Source organism: Arabidopsis thaliana, chromosome 5 (assembly GCF_000001735.4).
Source record: "Arabidopsis thaliana chromosome 5, partial sequence".
In the NCBI taxonomy this organism is placed as follows: Eukaryota; Viridiplantae; Streptophyta; class Magnoliopsida; order Brassicales; family Brassicaceae; genus Arabidopsis; species Arabidopsis thaliana.
The window spans coordinates 1,547,276-1,568,061 of NC_003076.8; the positions used below are offsets into that span (position 1 = coordinate 1,547,276).

General features: G+C 37.5%; 9 protein-coding genes and 1 long non-coding RNA gene across 14 annotated transcripts, besides 1 other annotated feature; 5 read left to right on the forward strand and 5 right to left on the reverse strand.

Moving 5' to 3' along the window:
• Positions 1-136: 136 nt before the first annotated feature.
• On the forward strand, positions 137-2,585 carry AT5G05210 (Surfeit locus protein 6). 2 transcript variants are annotated; one of them, NM_120603.3, is made up of 3 exons: positions 137-238; positions 874-946; positions 1,123-2,585. In NM_120603.3, exons 2-3 carry the CDS (start codon positions 923-925, stop codon positions 2,257-2,259), a joined length of 1,161 nt encoding a protein of 386 aa, NP_196140.1. In that variant the 5' UTR covers positions 137-238; positions 874-922; the 3' UTR covers positions 2,260-2,585. The 2 variants fall into 2 exon arrangements, with proteins under 2 accessions (NP_196140.1, NP_001078531.1); NM_001085062.1 differs by having other exon boundaries at positions 148-238; positions 874-2,516.
• A 390-nt stretch (positions 2,586-2,975) lies between these two features.
• AT5G05220 (uncharacterized protein) lies at positions 2,976-3,747 on the forward strand. The gene has a single exon (NM_120604.3). The coding sequence runs from the start codon at positions 2,998-3,000 to the stop codon at positions 3,544-3,546; it is 549 nt and encodes a 182-aa protein (NP_568151.1). The 5' UTR covers positions 2,976-2,997; the 3' UTR covers positions 3,547-3,747.
• Positions 3,748-4,022: 275 nt separating this feature from the next.
• On the forward strand, positions 4,023-6,533 carry AT5G05230 (RING/U-box superfamily protein). Its single transcript, NM_120605.4, has 8 exons — positions 4,023-4,693; positions 4,794-4,989; positions 5,221-5,302; positions 5,395-5,452; positions 5,541-5,629; positions 5,710-5,805; positions 5,913-5,983; positions 6,145-6,533. Exons 1-8 carry the CDS (start codon positions 4,318-4,320, stop codon positions 6,266-6,268), a joined length of 1,092 nt encoding a protein of 363 aa, NP_196142.3. The 5' UTR covers positions 4,023-4,317; the 3' UTR covers positions 6,269-6,533.
• AT5G05240 (cation-transporting ATPase) lies at positions 6,524-9,330 on the reverse strand. 2 transcript variants are annotated; one of them, NM_120606.4, is made up of 7 exons: positions 8,896-9,330; positions 8,704-8,776; positions 7,601-8,563; positions 7,454-7,516; positions 7,157-7,368; positions 6,950-7,065; positions 6,524-6,853 (listed from the first exon to the last, which is right to left on the reverse strand). In NM_120606.4, the coding sequence occupies exons 1-7, from the start codon at positions 8,953-8,955 to the stop codon at positions 6,748-6,750; spliced, it is 1,593 nt and encodes a 530-aa protein (NP_196143.2). In that variant the 5' UTR covers positions 8,956-9,330; the 3' UTR covers positions 6,524-6,747. The 2 variants fall into 2 exon arrangements, with proteins under 2 accessions (NP_196143.2, NP_001331575.1); NM_001342805.1 differs by lacking the exons at positions 8,704-8,776; positions 8,896-9,330 and having other exon boundaries at positions 6,539-6,853; positions 7,601-8,655.
• A 381-nt stretch (positions 9,331-9,711) lies between these two features.
• On the reverse strand, positions 9,712-11,211 carry AT5G05250 (uncharacterized protein). The gene has a single exon (NM_120607.2). The coding sequence runs from the start codon at positions 10,558-10,560 to the stop codon at positions 9,841-9,843; it is 720 nt and encodes a 239-aa protein (NP_568152.1). The 5' UTR covers positions 10,561-11,211; the 3' UTR covers positions 9,712-9,840.
• A 1,121-nt stretch (positions 11,212-12,332) lies between these two features.
• Positions 12,333-14,527, reverse strand: CYP79A2 (phenylalanine N-monooxygenase-like protein). 2 transcript variants are annotated; one of them, NM_001342806.1, is made up of 3 exons: positions 13,701-14,519; positions 13,546-13,604; positions 12,333-13,129 (listed from the first exon to the last, which is right to left on the reverse strand). In NM_001342806.1, exons 1-3 carry the CDS (start codon positions 14,506-14,508, stop codon positions 12,503-12,505), a joined length of 1,494 nt encoding a protein of 497 aa, NP_001318481.1. In that variant the 5' UTR covers positions 14,509-14,519; the 3' UTR covers positions 12,333-12,502. The 2 variants fall into 2 exon arrangements, with proteins under 2 accessions (NP_001318481.1, NP_568153.2); NM_120608.2 differs by having other exon boundaries at positions 12,347-13,129; positions 13,546-14,527.
• Positions 14,528-15,167: 640 nt separating this feature from the next.
• AT5G01045 lies at positions 15,168-15,627 on the reverse strand. The gene is made up of 2 exons (NR_142473.1): positions 15,525-15,627; positions 15,168-15,381 (listed from the first exon to the last, which is right to left on the reverse strand). It is a non-coding gene; the product is annotated as an other RNA (long non-coding RNA).
• Positions 15,628-16,010: 383 nt separating this feature from the next.
• Positions 16,011-18,049, forward strand: CHIL (Chalcone-flavanone isomerase family protein). Of its 2 annotated transcripts, none has more exons than NM_120609.3 (5): positions 16,011-16,217; positions 16,369-16,452; positions 16,562-16,720; positions 16,942-17,168; positions 17,394-18,049. In NM_120609.3, coding segments are annotated over exons 1-5 (630 nt in total). In that variant the 5' UTR covers positions 16,011-16,216; the 3' UTR covers positions 17,553-18,049. The 2 variants fall into 2 exon arrangements, with proteins under 2 accessions (NP_568154.1, NP_850770.1); NM_180439.2 differs by having other exon boundaries at positions 16,033-16,268; positions 17,394-17,832.
• Positions 18,050-18,171: 122 nt separating this feature from the next.
• AT5G05280 (RING/U-box superfamily protein) lies at positions 18,172-19,116 on the reverse strand. The gene has a single exon (NM_120610.2). The coding sequence runs from the start codon at positions 18,762-18,764 to the stop codon at positions 18,234-18,236; it is 531 nt and encodes a 176-aa protein (NP_196147.1). The 5' UTR covers positions 18,765-19,116; the 3' UTR covers positions 18,172-18,233.
• On the forward strand, positions 18,688-18,892 carry AT5G05285 (uncharacterized protein; the record flags this gene model as incomplete). Its single annotated transcript, NM_001342807.1, has 2 exons — positions 18,688-18,748; positions 18,855-18,892. Coding segments are annotated over 2 exons (99 nt in total), but the record flags the coding sequence as incomplete, so codon positions are not given.
• Positions 18,843-18,911: a sequence feature (AT5G05280.uORF1).
• Positions 19,117-20,786: the final 1,670 nt, after the last annotated feature.

Below are 20,786 nucleotides of genomic sequence, written 5' to 3' on the forward strand. Positions count from 1 at the left end.
GAAAAACTCTCGGTACGATTCGATTTCCGGTTAACCTCTTTTAAATCCCATTAAACCGAACCGTTTTTGCGACGCTGGAGGAGAAGTTGAGATAACGCGGTTTTACATAAATACCCTTATAAAAATTGAGAAATAACAAAACCATTCAAACCCTAACCACTTTCACGGAACCTCTTCATCTTCGTCTCTCTGTCTTTTTTCTTCTCTCAACGCCGTTGATTCGCCATCGTCGCTACCGGTGAGATTTTCCTTCGATTGTCTTTCTTTTATTCCATCAATTCGCTCTCTTTCCATCTGGGTTTGTGCTTGTAGCTTAAAAAAATTGATTATAGAGTCAGAATTGTTTATCACTTAAGATAATGAGTTCTGAGTTATAATGATTCCTGAACTGATATGTAGAAACTTCAACTTTTATTTGTTTCTACGATTCATCCTTGTTTGCTTTAGGGTTCTTCTATTCTTTGTAGGATAAGATTTGTTTCTTTGGCTTGTTTATGTTTGCTTCTTATCCTCTTTATTCATCCTGAGCTTGTTATACTGGGGAAACTTGTTGTATTATACTAAGGTTTCTGTTTCTCTTCTGGATAATGAATAAGGATATTTGCTCAATTACACAACTTGGAATTTTGTTTTTATGGATTAATGGTGTCTACAAAGTCATCTTCTTTAGTTCTGTATCTATCTAGCAAACGAGTAAACTTGGTGTCACTTGATGTGATTCAGTGACTTGCTCGATTCTGACAAGATGCAGGAAATTCTGAATGTATTTGTACCAGCTTAGTTATAGCTATGTATAATGTATATCGAAATACATGTCTTATGATATCTGTAGTCTTTCACAGTTACTAATATATCCTTGTTTTATTGCTGCAGATTGTCTTGAGGTTTACGACTTTTGGACTAATCTCCTCTGTGGAGAGCAATGACTAAAACTCGTGGGACTGATGTAAGTTTTGATTTCCACTGTTAACTTTTTATCATCTAATATTTTGTTAATCTGCCATTGTAAGTCTTGATTCTATAGTTTTTATGAAACTTGGACTATGAGTCCTTAGTTTATTATTTGTCATTTCTCCAAAAGGGCTTTTTTCTGATTGTGATTGGTTTTGGTTATTGTTGTAGATGACAAAGAAAAAGGGTAAACATGTTTCTGAAATGGATTTCAAGACTCATCAGCATACTGAATTTTTCGATAAGTTGATAGAGCTCACGCCTGCTAGATTCTACTTACCTGATGAGACAGAAAGGAAATGGTATCCAGGTCTTAGCAAGGCTCAAAAAGCTAGAGCCAAGAAAAAAACAAATGACAACCTAAAGAAGGCGAAGAGAGATAAGTTGGACCCAGAGAAGTCTGCTTTGACGACTCTCGATTTACTGAAGGAGAAGATAGAGAAGGAAAGATTGGCTTCACAGAAGCAGAAGCTTAAGAAGAAACACGCGGATTTACGGGAGCAGAAGCTAGAGCAGGAAAAATCAGGTACTGAGCTTCCTGATGATGACAGTAAGAAGGAAACAGATAACAACAGACTAAATGATGATGACAGTAAGGAGGAAACAGATAATAACAGACAAAAGGATGATCGATCTGTTACGTACGAAGAGCTAAGGGAACGCCTCCACCGCAAAATTGATGAGCTCAAAGGTGGTCGTGGAGGTTCAGATAGACCAAGAAGCAATGAAAGAAGGAAGAAGAATCTGCCAAATAAGAGAAAGAGGGATACAGTTTCTGAGGAGAAGACTGTGGAGGAGATTAAGTCAGCAGATAAAGGTAAGGGTAAGTTGGATGTGGAGGAGGCTGCTAAGGACCTTACATTTGGTTATGTCAAGATTGATGACGATGAAGAACACGGAAAAGAGAAAAAGAAACGAAGGCTTTCAAAGGCAAGAGAACTTGAAAGGGCTATGAAGTTAGAGGCTGCAAAGAAGGATCCAGAAAAAGGTGATGTAATTGCAAAGAAGCACTCATGGAAGGCAGCTACAAGCAGAGCAGCTGGTATCAAGGTTCATGATGACCCAAAGCTATTGAAGCAAAGCATCCACAAAGACAAAAAGAGGCAAGAGAAGAACGCAGAGAAGTGGAAAGAGAGAATTGAAGGGCAACAAAAGTTCAAGGTGGAGAAGCAGCAAAAGAGATCAGGGAATATTGCCGATAGGATTGAACAGAATAAGATGCGCAAAATCGCCAAGAGAGAGAAAAAGCTCCTGCGTCCTGGCTTTGAAGGCCGCAAAGAAGGGTTTATCAATGAAGGTGGAAACTAGAATTCAAGTCTTCCACACGCCTTTTGTGTTCCAACATTTCAACGATGTGATCCTCACAAAGGCTGTGAAGAGGGTTTTTGCACATCTGAAATCGAAAAACATATTTTGGGAATTTTCATCTAGTCAAGTCCCTAGCAATATTTGTTATCTTCTTGTTCGTTTTACTTTGCAGTTTGTAGACTTTTCAGATGTTCCATTTGCTACTCAATGTGTTGTTCCTTACAGTGAATGCTCTTATCAGGCAGGTTTTAGATAAACTTGTCACAGAAATTAGCATATATTGAATGCGAGATTACAAATACTAGGTAATTCAAGCTAGATAATCAATGCAAGTTGTGTTCATTTAGATTTACTTTGATCTGAAGTCATATGTGAGAAATCAAACTAATCCGAGTAGATTTGAATTATTAACTTTTGTTGGATCCGATTTGGCCTGGTTCATACTACAGAAAATATCTTTCAGAAAAGTTCTAGATCTAAACAAACGTGTCTGATTTAGAACAGTAAGCTTTACTATGCTAAACAAAAAGCTTGGATAAAGCCGAAAAGAGAGTCAAAGTAGGTCGGTGAAAGAGTCTCGAGACACGTGGCACAAGAACCAGCTTGGGGAATCTCGAAAACTCTCTTACTCATCGCCATTCCCACACGTATGATGAATGACGTGTGCCAATGGATCACATTACCCAAACCTTATATAAACCCACCGAGAGACCCAACAAAACTCTACCAGACAAAACAATGGAAGCTATCTCTCAAACCTGCACAAAGATCATCACCAACCCATCTCAGAGGATATATAAAACCTCATCTCCAGTCACGGCAATTCCACAAACAAAGCTGAGCCTTAAAGTCAAGAAGGAGAGGTGGGTTGCTGCTGCTAGATGCGTGGCTTCAGGATCGGATTATGCTGCGGCAATGGAGCCAATTACGCCGGAGGAAGAGGAGGAATTGACTCAGAGAAGAGGGATATGTGGTGGAGAAGTAAACAGAGGAGTATGGGAGCTCTTGGAGTGCCTTGAGAAAGAAGCTATTATGGGGAATGATGATGGGAGAGATCCTAGAGATTACAATAGAAGAGCAAAGATTTTTGACAAGAGTTCTAAGATCTTCAAGAACTTAAATGAACAGAGAGATCAGGCTCCTGTTGATTACCTTGAGAAGGAAGCTATCATGGGGGCTGATGATGGGAAGGACCCTAAAGATTATAACAGAAGAGCAAAGATTTTTGACAAGAGTTCTAAGATCTTCAAGAACATCAAAGAACAGAGAGAGCAGTCTCCAGAATGAATTACGAAAATGTAGTTTGTTTGTTTTTTTGGTATGATAAATGTAGTCTGTTTGTAATGATCTCATTAGTGGTTTGAATCGTTTGATTCCTTGTACCGTTGTACCTCTACTCTTTTTGCAAGGATCCTCTCATTGTAACACGATCCTAATAATGTGATATTTCTTCTAAGTATTATTCAATCAACCAGAGACTAATTATTGAACGCACAATGATGCAGAATGTAATCTGCGGCTTAATGACAATTGACAAGTTTCAATCTAAATCCATAATATTATATGATGATATCAATTAGTCAATTACACTTTACGACAGCAGTTGTATAGTATTCTAATGTAGACAATGAATAATTTTCAGACAACAAAAACCGGTAATTATTTTCGGACAAACAAAAAACAAAACAACAGTAAAGAGATAGATTCCGTTGACTTCTTTTCATAATCCAGTTCTGCACACTTTACTTTCTGATCCATGGGCCCTAGAATCTGAGCCTGACGTCTGTTGCGGTTGATACGTCACCGTTTCTTACTTCGTTTATCTTCTCTCCAAACGACGCCATTTCTCCTTCCCTTCTTCTTCTTCCTCTTTAGTCTTTTTCATTTGATCGCTGGAAATGAAAACTTTTCCTCTCATCACTCATCTCTCTTCTTAAAGATTCCTTCTTTGCTTCACGAAACTAAACCGAACCCTGATTTCCCTTTCTTACATGCTCAATTATCTTCAATTTTCGTTTAATTCTTAGGGGTTTTAGTCATTTTCGATCGTTCAATTCCATGTCCGGCAAAGGTCTATCTCCGGCGCCGTTCAACGCGCAGCCGATGATTGTCCAAGATGCTGACCCGTTACGTTTTCGGGTCGGCGAACAGGATCCTAAAACCCGTGAATTCGCTGCCTTTATCGGCGACCACCGGTATTTCGCGGCAGCAGCAGCAGCAGCCGCCGCAGCTAATCCACATCCTCATCTCGAGTTCCGTCAGAATTTCTACTCGGAGAAACCCATTATCGGAAACCCTAACGACAGTGGTGGATCCGACGGCGAGGATGACGTTGACGTGGAAGAAGAAGACGAGGATGATGACTTAGACGGAAACGAAGGTGACATCGGCATGAACAAAGACGCTGGTGAAGATTCTGTATCTGCAGGAGCTGGTATGAGAATCACACAAAGTTTATGTTTTTTTGGGAATTCTAGTTTTGAAAAGTTTCTACTTTTGGAGTATTGAGGCAGTGGACTAAAATGGTAATGCAGTGATAGTGGTTGGACAAGACAACGCAGCTTACTATTCCCAGCATTTTAAGACAGTGGAAGCGAGTTTTGTTTCTAGGAATGAGGAATCATCAATCGCTGCGGATAATGGGTGTGATTTCAGTGGCAGAAGAGACCTTTCTTCTTCTTCGAGCAATTCGATCGAGTCATTGAGAACCATTTTGTCTGATCCTACAACGTATGTTCTTTTTGTTTTGGCTTGGTTTTTACGGGGTTTTTTGGTGGTCTTAAGGTCGGTATTGAGCTTATATGATTCTGTTCTAAACTCTTGAAATTCGTTTAGTTCTTGAATTATCCATTAATGAGCATAGATGTAGCACTTTCTGAATCTTGGTATAGTGATATATATGGTTCCGTTTAATCTATAGCCTATATTGTGTTAAATGTGATTCTCTTTGCACAATTGTAGAGGCTCTTTGATGGCTGATGCTATGATTTTACCTTGCGGACACACTTTTGGAGCTGGAGGGATAGAACAAGTTAAACAGATGGTACAAAGTTTTGCTAGCACAAGCTCTTCTTTTTCTCTTGCTTTTGGCTCATTTCTTTTGCTTATGGAATCTATTTTCCGTCGTGTTCTTAGAAAGCTTGTTGCACATGTTCACAACCAGTCTCAGAAGACTCGATAACCCCAAATCTCAGTCAGTGAATTACTTGTGTTCTTGATTTTTGTATTTGGTATTGTCTGAGAGAACTCCTTGTCATTATTTTCTCTCGATGTTTTCGCAGCTTTACGAGTTGCGGTACAAGCATTCTGCCGAGAAGAGAATTCACAGTCAAACCATCCATCTAAGAGAAAACGAGAAGGATTTGATCAAGTAAATTCAATACTACTATACATATGACCTCTCACATTTGTTTATGTTTCAAACAAGAGGTTCCTTTTCCATATACACAGGAGAGACGCGCATTTGGTGTCACGAATCATTCAGGTCGTTCAAGAAACAAAAGTAACCATTTCCCATTTGCTGTGGCAGATCGAGTTATAATAAAGGTCAGTCCTTTCTTCTTTTCCCCTGCATTGTTTTCTGTATCGTAGGTATGTTCTTATAATGGAAGATTGTGAGAGTTGCTAACCGTTGGAGTAAAACGTGAAATCAGGGAAATAAGAGGACACCACCTCGTTTTGTTGGCCGGGAAGCTGTTGTGACTACTCAATGCTTAAATGGCTGGTAAAGTCTCATTTCTTTCTTTGATTCACTAAGTTTAGATTCTTTCTCACTGCAAACTTTAAAGACATCACCTTAATAACCTTGAGCAAATATCTATACCAACTTTTGTATAAATTTTCTGTAACTTCAGAGCTCATTTGCTACATAAAACTATATTGCAGGTATGTGGTGAAAACACTGGACAACGCAGAGAGTGTGAAGCTTCAGTATCGTTCATTGGCTAAAGCTCCAGAAGATCCATCAGCTAAAGCAACACCAAACAAGATGGTCTCTAACTGGCTCTAAACAAACCAACCTTGTTTACAACATGATGACACCAGTTTCTGCTCCTAGGTTCGCTATGTAAGAACCCAAAAAAACTTGTCTACAGATCCAGATCACTGTTACATATTGTAAAATGTAGTAGTTACTCCATGTAAGAGGTTTGAGGAAATCAGTCTTAGTGAAATATCCAAACTTTGAATAGCCAGAACATATTAGGATCATAATACAATACACTGTTGTCTCAAGATTACTTCCTTATTCAAGAAGAGATGTTTATAAACTATCAGATCTTAACTAATTTAGCATACCAAGGTTCTTACTGTAAAACAAATGGCTGAAAAATGAATCTATAAAAGGAAACAGGAAAAGTAAAAGCTCCTAGTGTTACAAATGGATATTACAAAGAAAAACTCTGCTATGAAAGTTTACACTAAAGTAACTGAGAAAAAGTTTTCAACTAAAAAGCTTAAATCAGATCCTGGTCAGAAGTTTTAAGGAATTCAGCTACAGGTTATGTTCTCCTCTAGAAAACTGCAGGTCGAGTATATAGAGGCTGCAGCTGCTTTAATGACTAAATCCTTATCTGAGATCAGCGCGTTTGCAGCTCTGCAACACAATTTGGACAGCAGGTAACTAAAAAACTTGGATTGGGGAAACATATTCAACTGGTAATGAGACGAATAGGTAGTGAAATGGACATACCTAGAGTCCAATGGCATCCCTAACTGTAAGAAATTCTGACCAGAACTCAAGCTCAAGTGTTGCAGACCTTCATCACAATGTGATTGCATATATCTCACTTGGTTTAACCAGCTTTCCTGAATATTTGCAGAGTCCACAAACTCCATATCAGATGCAAATTAAAAAAAAAGGTAAGATGCGTGGTAAAGATATCTTAACTATATTTACCAATTGTGACTCTTCTTCTGATAGCTTGTGTTCGAGTTGCTTAAACAGAGTCATCCATCTGCTCTTATGGATATCGACTGTTGAAGCCTTCGAAGCCCCACCAAGGAGTAGAGTTGGGTCATTTTCTTGATCAGCTGGAAACTCTTTCCTTATTAAGTGAGGTAACTCTATCGTGACAACTGCACGAACCCTCTTCCTGCTACGTCGAAGAGCTGAAAAGAACAATAAGGACATTTAATGAACAATCAAGTACTAAAGTTTTCGTAGCATTAATGACCATATAAGAGTTTTGGTTACCAGAAACACGGCCTTTGATGTCCTGATGAAGCAATTCCAACCATTGAGAAGCTACTGTAGCCGCTGCAAATCAAAGATGAAAATCCATCTAAGCCACATATGATAGTATAAAACCATGCACATTGTGTATTGAATTAAAGAACATACCATTAACAGTGAGAACACTAGCACTGTTAAGATCTGATGCGTCCTCACTCGACAAGGAACTGTCATTTTCTGAGAACTTACCTGCCACCTGAAACCTCGACCTAACTGTATTGTTTTCTTCACTGAACTCATCATCAGCGCATTTCTCGGCGTAGTAGCGCATAGAGTACATATCTTTAGGCAAGGCATACTGGAATACTTGGTAAAATTCAGATCTGCAGGCATCTCCCAAGTTTTTCCTAGGACTCCCATCTGCACTATTACTATGCCTCAATGTAGAATGATAGTTTCCAGCATCTCTTTCAGACTTGACAATGTTTTCGATAATGGAAAGTACTTGCTTTTTGTTTCTCACATGGTTAATAATTCCAGGGTTCAATTCGTTAAGCAGTCCGCTAGGAGCAGCAAGCCTAGCAAACCTGTCAACTTCTTCCTTCCTTTCTATCTTTCTCTTCTTCGCCACTGCAGCGTCATTATTAATCTTGGTTTTGCGTCCACGTTTCTTTGGAGCCGGTATCCCTCCATGAGAAGATGATATGAGACAGCTACTTGATGTCGTTGAAATCCCACCATTCGGATTAGAGAGATACCCGTTCTGTTTCATCTCTGTCCAAACCTTCATTGGATCTCTTTTGGCTACAGAACCATTGGAACTCCCACACTCTGAATAAACATCCATTGAACTAGTTTTCTGGCTTATCCTAGAGGAGCAAACCGAAGTTAAATCATCATTCAAGCAGCTGGAAACAGCATCCGCATTATCACATCTCTTAAGCAAAGCTCGCTTATCACAATCAACATCAGTGTTGAGAACAAGCTTACTGGAAGAAGACTTAACCTCTTGACCCACCAACAGTTCAGTCTTAATATTCTTCCCTTCTGTAACAAAACTCTCTGAAACTTTACCAACTTGAGACATGCCATTGGCTTTTTCAACGTCTTTAGAACCATGAACAGTGTTACCTGTACTTCAAAATACATTTCAAGGGCTATTAGAGGTAAAAGTGATTCAGAGTTTAGGTTACATATTCTATGCCTTGTTCTAAACTTCAAACTCAATTCAAACTGAGTGAAATTGGTTCGAGTAGTAACAGTAAAATTACCTGAATTTAGAGTTGGTGTAACAGGTTCAATTTTACTCAACTCCTGTCTTTCATCCAATTCATTGCCGCCGATCTAAAATCCCAGAAATTGAAAAAGTAAAGCAATGTATAATTAGATCGAGAAATTGAAAGAAAAAATATATCACATAAATTCAACGAACCCCAGAGAAGAAGAAGAAGTAAAGAAGTTACCTTTAAGTCGGATCTGGGAATCGGAGAACACCCTCCAGAAACAGCGTCGTGTTCTTCCATGGCGGCTCAATTAAAAACCTCGAAAGCAAACCTAGAAATTTACCCACGAAGATTTGACACAAAACAAAAGCCGCGAAATTTCGAGAAATTGGAGATAAACCCCAGAAAATGGTGATTACAGATTCTCTGAATCCTCGAGGGAAAATACTCAAAAAGGAGACCGAGGGTTCGGGTGATGAAGTCTAGGGTTTAAAGATCTGATGGTCAATTAGTAAAGATTGGAATGTTCGATTTTGAGACCCTAGAATTGGAGAAGAGGGAAGAAGAAGAAGAAGAAAGAGGTGAGAAGAGCGCGCGATGTCTGCGTTGTTTTAATAATTTCTGACAAACAACAAATATGTTTGTTTTTTTTGGGGTTTTTTTTGTTTTCTGGATGGATCTTTTGAGGTTTTTCAAATTCAAACAAGACTTAAACGCGATTTGGAGGGAATAGTATATTTGGGCCTTTATAATCGAATCTTTTGTATCAAATTCGTAAAGGCCTTTTTCACTTCTTTTTTAATAAACCAACTACTTAAACCGTATATTACGAGAAGGCTCCTCTTGCCATTTGAACTTTCAATTTAAGTAACAGATTTATAAGTATTAATTGCATGAATATTGTGAAATCTTTTGTTATTCAATTGTGTATTTTGGAAAATAATATTCATTGTAAATTTGTAATCTACAATTAATACATTAAGACACTTGTTATTCTACCTCCATTTAATTTTGTTACTTCAAAAAAAAACATATTTGATTTTCTTTTGCTAAAGTAAGGTTTTGATAATAATAATAACATATTTGATATTTTTTTACTAAATTAAGTTTATATTTTTTAATAATATTTTACCAAAATTTGGTCAAACTAACATTTATTTACATGATAAAACAAAGGCTTCATTATCAATTTCCCACAAGCCAACAATTCCTAAGCTGAGATTCACTAGTCTCTCTAAAACTCGACACCTTAGCTAAACAGAAATGCGTACACCGCATACCCAAACCCGACCCGGATCCTGACCCTGACCCTACACGGGTCGTCTTAAGCAGATAACAAACCGGCCCACACTCAACTCCTCTCCCTTGCACCACCAACCCCCACGCACGTGTGCCGTCTCCACCGTCAAAACCACAGCCACAACTCTCCTCCGCCGCTCCTAACTGCTCCACGAACACTATCCCTTCCGGCATCTCCGCCTCTCCTCTCTCCCACCTCCCCTTCACCGCCGCCCATTCCTCTGCTTTCATCACAACTACCGTTCCCTCCTCCTTATCTCCGGTGTACAAATGGACTAACAACGGCGCTTCACTTAAATTCTTAACGATCTCCGTCACCGATTCCTTCATCCACCTGTCTAGCTTCTCACGCTCCGCTTCCACCTCCCAACGATCTCCTCTGCTTCTCCCTCCGCTTCTTCTTCCACCTCTCTGTTTCTCTATCTCAGTCACAGCCTCCCCTATCGACGCCGAGATTGTTCCGATGCTAGATCGTCGATTACCGCCTAGATTAATCGGAAACGACGATGAAATCAATCTCGCATTATGATCGGATCCACACGGATACTCCAATATGCCGCGTTGCACTAGATAACTTCCACCGTAACCGATCTTTGCATACGCCATTAATTTTACCCCGGTGATGAGATTTTCACGTCCAATAAAATCTTAAATCACAAAAACCGGAGAATAAAACGTCGCTAGATTCGCTTTAATGTCTCTACGAACAAGAAGTTATGAAACAACGGCGAGGATTAAGGCGGAGATAATATATATCTAGCGGTCGGATGAGAAGGAAGAACTGTAACGTAAGAAGATGACTTAATATAACGCTAGGTTTCTTAAACATGCTGACGTCACTTTATGCTGAAACTGTTTGACGAGTTATATTCTGATGTAACTCAATCCATGCTAAGACCACCTGTTGCACCGTAATTAAGTATATGTTTTTACTTTTAATTGGTTGTTAGCGGAGTATACTAGAGGAGAGAACATGGTTGCACAATAAGAATCACGTAGTGGATTATTACTTAGCTTGACAGTGGAACGAGGTCAATGATTAAAAGACCTTTAACGATATAACGGCGTTTTTTATAATCTAGAACAGACGCTTTGCCGTCGAGAGTTGCTTGATTTAAGCCGTAGGATTATAAGACAATGCTTCAGAGGACCGGATCGGACGGTCATCATGAGATATAGAAATCAATAGGCACGTGATAATATGGTTTGGGTACGTGGGGATCTCGGTGTAACACGCGACACTCGTCTTCTTAATTAAGTGGATTCCGTGCTTACCACGTGTTTGCCACGTCAGCTTATTGTCCACGTGGAATCATCTGTTCCTACTCATCTTATTGTCAGTTTTCCATATTATACGTCAATGACTCAAAAAGTTATGAAATTTGGTTTTCCATGCACCAAAAATAGATAAAACCTACCCTGTTTAAATAATACTACAATTTAATTCAATGATAATCAAACAATCCCATTAACGTAATAAACCCACATTTTATTGAATTTTGTTGGATTTATGATATTTAGTTTATAGGATCGCTAGCTCCTTACATTTTAGAGGCATAAAGCCAAATAATTTAGATTTATTATTAATTTTTCCATTTAATTTACATTGTTTGTAATAAATTTTGCCTACTTTCAGTTTCTGAGGTAAATATTTAAAAGAAGAAAACAAACAAAGGTAGCTAAAGAAAAAGAAGAAAAAAACACTAGAGGCAATAATATAGAAAACAAATCAGTTGGTAGAAAATAAAACCATCAAAAGGCACAACATGGATTTTAAAACAGTAACGATTATATTATTTTTAAGTTTCGTAATTTGAACTGAAAATACTTTCAAATTTCAACATGTTAAAAGTTAAAACCCAATGTGAAAAATATATATATTATATATAAACAAAAACCTAATTATAAATCATTAAAAAAATAATCAAATTTCAACTAGTATTTATGAGTCATTACACAAATAACACAACATTTTAAATCCAACAATACATTATTTTGCTTGAACTTTCTATTGCATTACCTACCCCGAGGCTATATCAGGAGTATACTTGACTTGTGCCCTTTCAAATCCTTAACAATAAACCTCGTAATTATTGAAAATACTACAAATTATCTGGATTATGTACAAACCAATAAACCTCCTAGTTATTTATGTAATTATTTACAAACCAAATACGAAAGTTTTAAATCCAACAAGACATCATTTTGCTTGAATTTTTCGTTGCCTTGCCCACCCCAAAACTATCCTACCAGACTACCCGTGTGTATTTGATTTCTGCTCTTTCGAATCAACTAAAATTGCAAATAGAGGTTAATAACTTTTCAATCCTATGTTTTTAATATATAAAAATTAAGATTATAATTGAAAATTCCGGAACTACATCTATAATATCAATCCGTAATAGCTTTTTTAGAAAAACTATTTAACATATCATTACAAAATTATCAGAAAAACGAAACATACCATGACATACAATTAATAGTGCATTTTTCTTTCACTTTTTGTTTTCAGTTTAATGCATTTTTCTAGTAATCTTTACGCTCTCCATTAGGTTGGATACACATGTGGAGCTAAACGAGGTGTGGCAACCGCGTATAATGGTTTTGCCATAAAAAGATCATTCTTGCTTTCTGAAATATCAATCTTATTCTTACCAGGCACTGGTAACCACGTGAATCCTTGAATCAACCGAGCCAGTAACATGTACGTCATGGCTGACCCAATGTCCACACCCATACAACCTCTTCGTCCTGCACTGAACGATATTATATTCAGATCAGACTCGTTTAGATCCACACATGTGTTAGTGCTCAAATGTCTCTCAGGGTCGAACTTATGCGGCTTGTCCCACACACTAGGATTTCTCCCAATCCCCATACGACTAATCAATACGTGGCTTCCCTTGGGGATGAAATAACCGTCTACCACAGTATCAGTGGTGGACATGTGAGGGAGGTTGAACGGTGCCACGGGGTGTAACCGGAATGCTTCTTTCACACAAGCCTTCACATAGTTAAGATTTGGGAGATCAGACTCAATGACAAGACGGTCTTTTCCAACTACCCTATCAATCTCTTCCACGGCTTTTTGCATGATGCTCGGCTCGTTAATCATCTCCGCCATACCCCACTCTGCCGCGTTAGACGGATTATCAACCGTCGCCAACATTAGTTCCTTCATAATCCAACATAATTAACCACCAATAAAGTTAGAGGTCACCAGATAAAAAAAAATTCTTCTAAAATAAATTTAAACCTTTTGCTTGTGAAAATGCATCTATATATTGCAAGGATTCCAAACTGAAATTAAATATTTAGAGCTTTAATTTCCTAAAAAACCCCACTACAATCTACCATGAACTTTGAGGTTAAGAAGTGTTTTTACAGTTTTACCAAATACTAAGTACTACATTCATAGACAAATGATGTACTATTGTAGACATCATGACCACATGTTTTATAAGAGCTAGATCACTAGTGGCCATGAAAAGACGAATCTTTCGTGTTATAAGAAAGAAAAAAACTCTACGTATGAACATGTTCTATAAGCCGATTATAAAAAGATATATGTCCATATATAATAATGCATACCGTCACTTGTGCTTTGATCTCTTCGTCCGACAGAGTAGGCTTCCCGTCAGTGTCTTTAGCTATTATAAACATGTCAAGAAAATCTTGAGGTTCTTTCATCTTCCCATTTCGCCATTGCATGAGTCTTTCATCAACAAAAGGGTCGTTATACTTACTTACATTTCTCATTGCGTTACTCACAACCTTCTCATGGCCTTCCAAGTCCAAGAACCTTAGCCACGGGACATAATCTGACAATGCAAAGGCGTAAAGATGGGTTAAAACCGTAAACAAAGATTCCACATGTTCAATCTCTTCCAACCCTGGTCCCGATCCATCTTCACTTCCTTTACCAAAATGCCTTATACCAAACATCATCTTCCGAGCTACATTTCCACTGTATTGCCGTACCGCAAGCCTTAAATCAATAACCACAAAAGCATTACCACGGTTTTTGACACTACGGTTATTGATGTACCGGACTAAGTTATCAGCCTCTTCGGTTCTCTTTTGTAGCATCATTTGGAAGCTCTTCTTGCTCGTCACGTGAGATGCCACCACTCTCCTCATCTTCTTCCACTGCTCTCCTTGTGGCTCCACCGCAACGGTCAAGTACCCGCGGCTGCAGTACTCCGTGCCCATCGTTAGCGGTCTAGTGGCGAAAACGGAGTCTTGCTTCTTCAGAATCTCTCTTGCAATTCTCGGGGATGTCACGGGGATCACGTGAGTATTCGCAAGACGGATACATGCAATATCGGTGTTGAGTTCTTTCATGAGAGAATGTATCCACCGGAACACCGGTTTGTTCCTCCCTAGTATTTCCGGTAGGTTTCCGATTAAAGGCCAAGATTTCGGCCCGGGAGGGAGAGAGAGGTTTCTCGTAGGGCTAATTAACATGGTTTTCTTCTTCTCCTTACGCTTCATAGTTAATGCAAGAAGAAGCAAACCTATAATAAACGCGAGCATTGGGGTGGAGTCAAGCATTTTTTTTTTTAAATCTCAATTTGGAGAAATTATTTGAGTTCGAAAAGGTTTTTTCTTATCTATGATGAGGAATAAGCTATTTATAGCCATGAAACAAATGCTTTTGTTTAAGTGTAATCTATGGAAAATAAATGTGCTTTAAATGTTGAAGAAAACAATGTTAAATGAATCCACGATTTTTCAACAGCTCATATGTAAGACATGTTTTTTTCTTTGATTATTCCTTATCCCTTATAAATCTTGTGGATGTTAAATTGGTAATGCATCATTATGAAATCCTTGTCCCTTTTAGGTAGCGCCATCATTAGAAAAACCACGATTTTTCAACAGCTCATATGTCTAATGTATTACATGTTGTGTTTTAAGTACATTTCTATTTAATTACCAACTTTTTACTTTTCCAAATTCGTCTAAATCTAATCTCTAAGGATAAATTTGCTTACGATTCCTTAATCCTTATCCCTTTAAAATCTTGTTGATGTTAAATTGTTAATGCTGTTTATGAAATCTTTATCCCCTTTTAGGTAGCGCCACGTTAAAAACAATATGGACATGGAGATTTGGGCTTATAAAAACTGTAAATATTTGGCCCACTTAAAAATTGATTCAGCTTCTGTAAATTTAATCCTAGCAGCTTCCATTCGGCTCGACATGCGTAGCAAAAGGAATACCCACGACTATCCATCAACCATGAAATTAATTAGGAGGCGAATTAAAACATAATCAAATTACATAAGGACTAATTAAGAAAAGCTAGAGATTGTGATTAGAGAATAGAGATTATACCATGACTTGCTGAAGCCAATTTTTGGCACTTTGCACACATTACCCAATCTCTTTCAGTTGTCTCTTCGATCCTTTGTTCCCACTTGGCTCTTAGTTTATGTGTCGAAAGATGGGCATAGCTTTCAATAGTCAGTTTCGATTTGCAGCAGTAACACTTACTTACCAGTTCAAAAATGTGATAATGATCGCAATAGATTGAGATATGACTTATGAGTGATCCCCAAACTCACGGCTTCGATTAGTCCTCGCTTCGATGCCATAAGCTGAGCCTCTAAACCCGTAATAGCGGAGTCATGAATTGATCCTTTCATGATTTGGGAGGTCGAGATAGAAGAGAAGACGAAAAAGGGTTTTTATACGTTACTGCTTTAAAGACACTCTTTATTTCTCTTTTTTTTTTTTTTTTTTTTTTTTGGGTCTTTGTCATCATCAGTTTACTTTACGTTACTGATTTCAAGAGCCGTTGTGGAGAAATGTGGCTGCTTCTAATTTTGTATCTAATTTATGTACGCTTTGTTTCACATTTGACATCTGATCTCTTTTTACTGTATCATAGCAATTCTTTCTTCTATCTCTTTTAATTATTATACTTCTATACCTTCATTTGTTAGGTAGAATGAGTGGTTGTGGACTGAGTGCTTGATCCAAACACGTGGCTTCCTGGTGGGTCGCTAACAAACAATTGAGATCACAAGCTTTGGTAGCAAAAAAATTGAATTCATAAAAAGAATACGTCGTCTTTTAGATCACAAGCTTTGAACGTTAGCAAAATTATGTTACCTACCACCAGTCCCTGGCTTATTATATAGAGAGAGATATTCACATTTACAATTTCGATATTGTTTCTCTAAGATCGTAAAATAGTACACCAAGCCATTTATAAATTTCTTCACTCTCAGATTCAAAATAATATAAATTAGAAAGTAAGTCTTACACTCTTTGCATTCTTTTTTATTACAAGTTTATCCACTAAAGTAAGATTTTCAGTTCTAACAAGTTTCAATTATTCTCATTGTCTTTTTTTCAATGCTTTGTTTTTTTCCTAAGATTTGTGTGTTCTTGTTTATCAAACAGTGGGAACAGAGATGGTCATGGTTCACGAGGTTCCTTTTCCTCCACAGATCATCACTTCCAAGCCACTCTCTCTTCTGGGCCAAGGTTTTTATTTCTTTTTTGCTTTCTTAATGTCTGATACCTTATAATGCGATACATAACAAAATCGCAGGTAACAATAATTTTATATGGATTGTTCATATTCTTGTTATAGGGATCACAGACATTGAGATCCACTTTCTTCAAGTGAAGTTCACTGCGATCGGAGTTTACTTAGATCCTTCAGATGTTAAAACACATCTTGATAACTGGAAAGGCAAAACCGGAAAAGAACTCGCCGGCGATGATGACTTCTTCGACGCCCTTGCCTCCGGTAATCTTAATTAGTCCATGTTTTCAAATCAAAATTTGAATTAGGGTTCTCTGGTTTAGATGGAGACTACGTGGTTCAATAAATACATTATTTGGTTTGGCTTCTTATTTTGGTTTACTTTGATTCAACTGGTTAAACTCCGGTTTACTTAATTAATCTGGTTAAGTACGTGTCCAACGAAATTGAACCGGTTCCTCTGCTTACTATTATACATTTTTCAGCGGAGATGGAGAAGGTTATAAGAGTGGTGGTGATAAAGGAGATAAAAGGAGCTCAGTACGGAGTGCAGCTAGAGAATACGGTGAGAGATCGTTTGGCTGAGGAGGATAAGTACGAGGAAGAAGAAGAAACTGAGCTCGAGAAGGTCGTTGGCTTTTTCCAGTCCAAGTACTTCAAAGCTAACTCCGTTATCACTTACCATTTCTCAGCCAAAGATGGCATTTGCGAGGTAAGAAAATATCAACTTTCATATATTTTTAGAAAGAAAGTATGTTTAGTTATCCATAAACATAAGCATCAAATTCTTGTGGAACAGAGGAACTCTGTTTTTTGCGTTATACAGTATAACTTATACTAATGAGAATTTGTTTGAAAGAGTAGATGTTTTAGTTTCTTATTGCTAGCGTACAAAACAATCAATGTCCTAAAATAATTCTTTATTGATTGGTGGAAGATCGGGTTTGAGACGGAAGGTAAAGAAGAGGAGAAACTGAAGGTGGAGAATGCGAATGTGGTGGGAATGATGCAGAGATGGTATTTGTCCGGAAGTCGTGGAGTCTCACCGTCGACTATTGTCTCCATCGCTGATTCAATCTCCGCAGTTTTAACCTAAGAACCATGGCCCCTTACATAAAAATTTGTATGTGTGTGTGTTTTATGTAGTATTTTTTTTTTTCCTCTTGTCAAGTTCCTGCTTTTGTATCATCAAACTTTTACTTTGGAGTTTGATATGGCCGAACAATATGGTAATTCCTTAATCTCAATTTAAATCAGCTTTGCTCGTTTGGATTCAACATTGGAAGGACACAGAATAGATTTTGTTGAGCTTAGTGTATGAATCTTGGCTGATTGAACCAACTTTGTTGAATTCTATTGAAGTCACTTGCAATGGATCGTTTTGTGAAACAGAAGATTTGGGATTGGTCATTGGTTTGTGATGTAGTGTGACTTTGCTTTTGTTGTACTAAGCAGATACGGAGCAGCAAACTACAGAGGAACAATCGATGCGATTTTAGTTCAAAAAGTAACTAGTCGTTGTTAACCGAAGCATCTGACTAGCCGTTGGTTTATCCGAACCTAAGGTTCGATTTTGCTCTGGACTTCCCAAGCAAAAAAAAAAAAGGAAATAACGTAGAAGAGTAGAAAGATTATATAAGTAATCGTGGATAAAACTTCAGTCATTGTAAACAGTAATTTACAAACAAAACAAAAATATATATACCAAACCAGAAAGAAGAAAACCTACTTAGGTGAAGCAAACACTCAACATTGAAAGTGACCTCATGAAGCTCTGTTACGTTGCCACGTCATCACCCCGCCGGGAACCATTTGCTGGAGTCTGATGTTCGAGGAGTGATTGTCTGCAAGTGGGGCAAGAGGAATGTGACAGCAACCAAGTGTCGATGCACTTGACGTGGAAGCCATGGTTACATTTGGGCAAAACCCTAACTGTCTCTCCTTCAACAAAATCTCCTAAACAGATCAAACACTCCGTGGCTTTCATCTTAAGCTCAGGACTGTATGAATCAACCGGAATAACCTTCAACGCCCGTTTCTTGATCCCCTTTGCTACGTTTGCATTGGTGTCAACTGGATCTTCGTTGGGAGTGAACCTTCTCGTGCAGCGTAAGACACAGCGCAAGACCGAATTGATGCCAAGAGCACAGATCAAGGCGCATAGAAGAGCGGCTAGTATGATCACCATGTGTGTATCCATGCTAGCTATATTCTTGTTGTTGCTGACAGAGTCTCCTAAGGTTCTAGGATTTGCATCAGTAGCTGAAATAGTCGGGGTAGCTTGCGTCGCAAGTAAAAATCTAGCCATCTGTAAACGTTTCAGAAACAGATGCACAAATCTTCTTTTTTTTTTAACTCACCTTCAAGGTTCTTCTTCTTCTTTTTCTTATTGCTCCAGTTTCTGTTCGAATCGGACTACGAAAGAGACTGAGATGAAAGAGTCAAGTTTCTTCATGCTATGATAAGCACAAGAGTGCTTTTGTTCTCTCTTTTACTCCGAGGCTTAGTTTCCAGTCTGAAACTCAAAGACTTGATAAATCCATGGAGAAAAATCAAAGCTCAAATCCTTTATGATCTGTTTCTTTATACAAGTTCTTCTTTGGGTTTTACACATAAGGAAATAAGTTGTACTATAAGAGTAGGAAATAGGCTAGTAATAGAGAGAAAGAGGGATGATATGATGAGATGGTCGGTCCAATAAATCTTTGGTTAGATTTGCTGTTATATAAATTCGATAATTTGAGAGAGAAAATACTATGGCATATAATCTTGTTGGATTTGTATAATTTAGTAACAGGGACAAACGTAAAGGACAAGGCCAAAAAGACAACTAATAATGCAGAATATATTGGTGAGTAGATATTAAAATTGATGTATAACGAATTCTCAATTAGTGGTCTTAATTAAGAATTTCGGTTTCAAGCCAGATGAAATCCACTCTCGTATAGAAAGAAATTAATTATTGAGAAAACGAGTTATTAATAAAAGAAACATTTGATCATTTTTTTGTATAAACATACATATGTTGGGGTATCAGATTCTTAACAAATCATGAGGATTATAGCATAATGCATTTGTTCCACCATTAATCTACTAATTTACTATAGTCGGGTCACATTAAAACGTAGTTTAATGTTACCGAAAATGTGTAAAATATTAGTTGGATTTAAATTGAATGGTCTACATATATTAAGGGAAAAGAAGTATCTGGGTGGGATCTTTGGTCCACATATTAGCAACATCCAATTCAACACTTTCTGATGTTCAAGACAAACATACACACAAGTTCTCACGCAAGATCCACTACCTCCATTATCACACATAATTAAATTATAAGACAAACTGACCCATTAACCAATACGTGTGTATGCTCATATACGAATGTTTTAACCTGATTAGCTTCTTTCTTTCTTTTTTACAACTTCACGATAGCTAATTTTTTTTTTTTTTTTTTGTCAATCAATCGCAAAAAAAAATTAGCTATCGTGAAGTTGTAAAAAATTCACTATTTTTGTAAGAAATTTCACTTTTGAAATGAGATGGAATTACTACAAATGAAGAAGAAGATGTATCTGTTTGTGTTTGGATAAATAGCCGATGCTAGTTCTATCTATAGAAGTTATTGTCGATGAGTAGGCTTTGGGCTATAAAATCTAACTCTAGGTTTAGTGCTAAAATTGGTCCACCAATGTGTGTTTCATTTCAAGAATCCTAGAATCAAATCAAAGTGGTAAAAACGGTGGTTAGAAAGCAAAACTATGAGTAAGTCTAAGTTTGTTAGGTTAGATTTTGATTTGGTTTGGTTAATCTTGAAACCCTATGCACATGGAAAAAAAGATCTAAGCTTGATATTTCAGTGGGCAGGCCTTGATGGGCCGAATCACGCTCCATAGTTACCCAATTAAGAGGCGGCTGTGTACTAGACTACAAGGTTCTTGTCATCTGTCCATGGTTCTTATCTTGAATGTGTCAAGTTACATACACAAATTTCAAATATATTATCAAAATTTCCTGGTGTGGTTTCTTTGTTTTATTTTATTTTATTGATATGTAAGCATACATGGCGAAGAATGTGATATGATGATTTACAAACTGATAATTGACTGAAACTTGGAAAGAAAGTCTGTTAGCGGAAAAAAAAAGTTTGTTACCGGAAACAACGGGCGATCTCATGTTCTTATATATCCTTGTTCAGTTATACGCCGAGTACGTCATGTTTTGATGATCTCCTGTCACATGCATGTCTCTTTCTTCCTCACCATTCATATCTAACCAATTAACTTATGACTATAGACTATAGTCTATATATGATTTATTCAAGTGTGCGCAT

Bases quoted from the DNA above. Each gene is read 5' to 3' on its own strand.
- AT5G05210 (NM_120603.3), top strand. From the start codon at position 923: ATGACTAAAACTCGTGGGACTGAT. The intron at 947-1,122 runs GTAAGTTTTGAT...TTATTGTTGTAG, and splicing joins CTAAAACTCGTGGGACTGAT to ATGACAAAGAAAAAGGGTAA.
- AT5G05220 (NM_120604.3), top strand. From the start codon at position 2,998: ATGGAAGCTATCTCTCAAACCTGCACAAAGATCATCACCAACCCATCT.
- AT5G05230 (NM_120605.4), top strand. From the start codon at position 4,318: ATGTCCGGCAAAGGTCTATCTCCGGCGCCGTTCAACGCGCAGCCGATG. The intron at 4,694-4,793 runs GTATGAGAATCA...ATGGTAATGCAG, and splicing joins TTCTGTATCTGCAGGAGCTG to TGATAGTGGTTGGACAAGAC. The intron at 4,990-5,220 runs GTATGTTCTTTT...GCACAATTGTAG, and splicing joins ATTTTGTCTGATCCTACAAC to AGGCTCTTTGATGGCTGATG.
- AT5G05240 (NM_120606.4), bottom strand. From the start codon at position 8,955: ATGGAAGAACACGACGCTGTTTCTGGAGGGTGTTCTCCGATTCCCAGA. The intron at 7,369-7,453 runs GTAACCAAAACT...TGTTCTTTTCAG, and splicing joins CATCAAAGGCCGTGTTTCTG to CTCTTCGACGTAGCAGGAAG. The intron at 7,066-7,156 runs GTAAATATAGTT...GCAAATATTCAG, and splicing joins CAGAAGAAGAGTCACAATTG to GAAAGCTGGTTAAACCAAGT.
- AT5G05250 (NM_120607.2), bottom strand. From the start codon at position 10,560: ATGGCGTATGCAAAGATCGGTTACGGTGGAAGTTATCTAGTGCAACGC.
- CYP79A2 (NM_120608.2), bottom strand. From the start codon at position 14,508: ATGCTTGACTCCACCCCAATGCTCGCGTTTATTATAGGTTTGCTTCTT. The intron at 13,130-13,545 runs GTATGCATTATT...TGGATTATGAAG, and splicing joins AGATCAAAGCACAAGTGACG to GAACTAATGTTGGCGACGGT.
- CHIL (NM_120609.3), top strand. The intron at 16,721-16,941 runs GTAATCTTAATT...TACATTTTTCAG, and splicing joins CTTCGACGCCCTTGCCTCCG to CGGAGATGGAGAAGGTTATA. The intron at 17,169-17,393 runs GTAAGAAAATAT...GATTGGTGGAAG, and splicing joins CCAAAGATGGCATTTGCGAG to ATCGGGTTTGAGACGGAAGG.
- AT5G05280 (NM_120610.2), bottom strand. From the start codon at position 18,764: ATGGCTAGATTTTTACTTGCGACGCAAGCTACCCCGACTATTTCAGCT.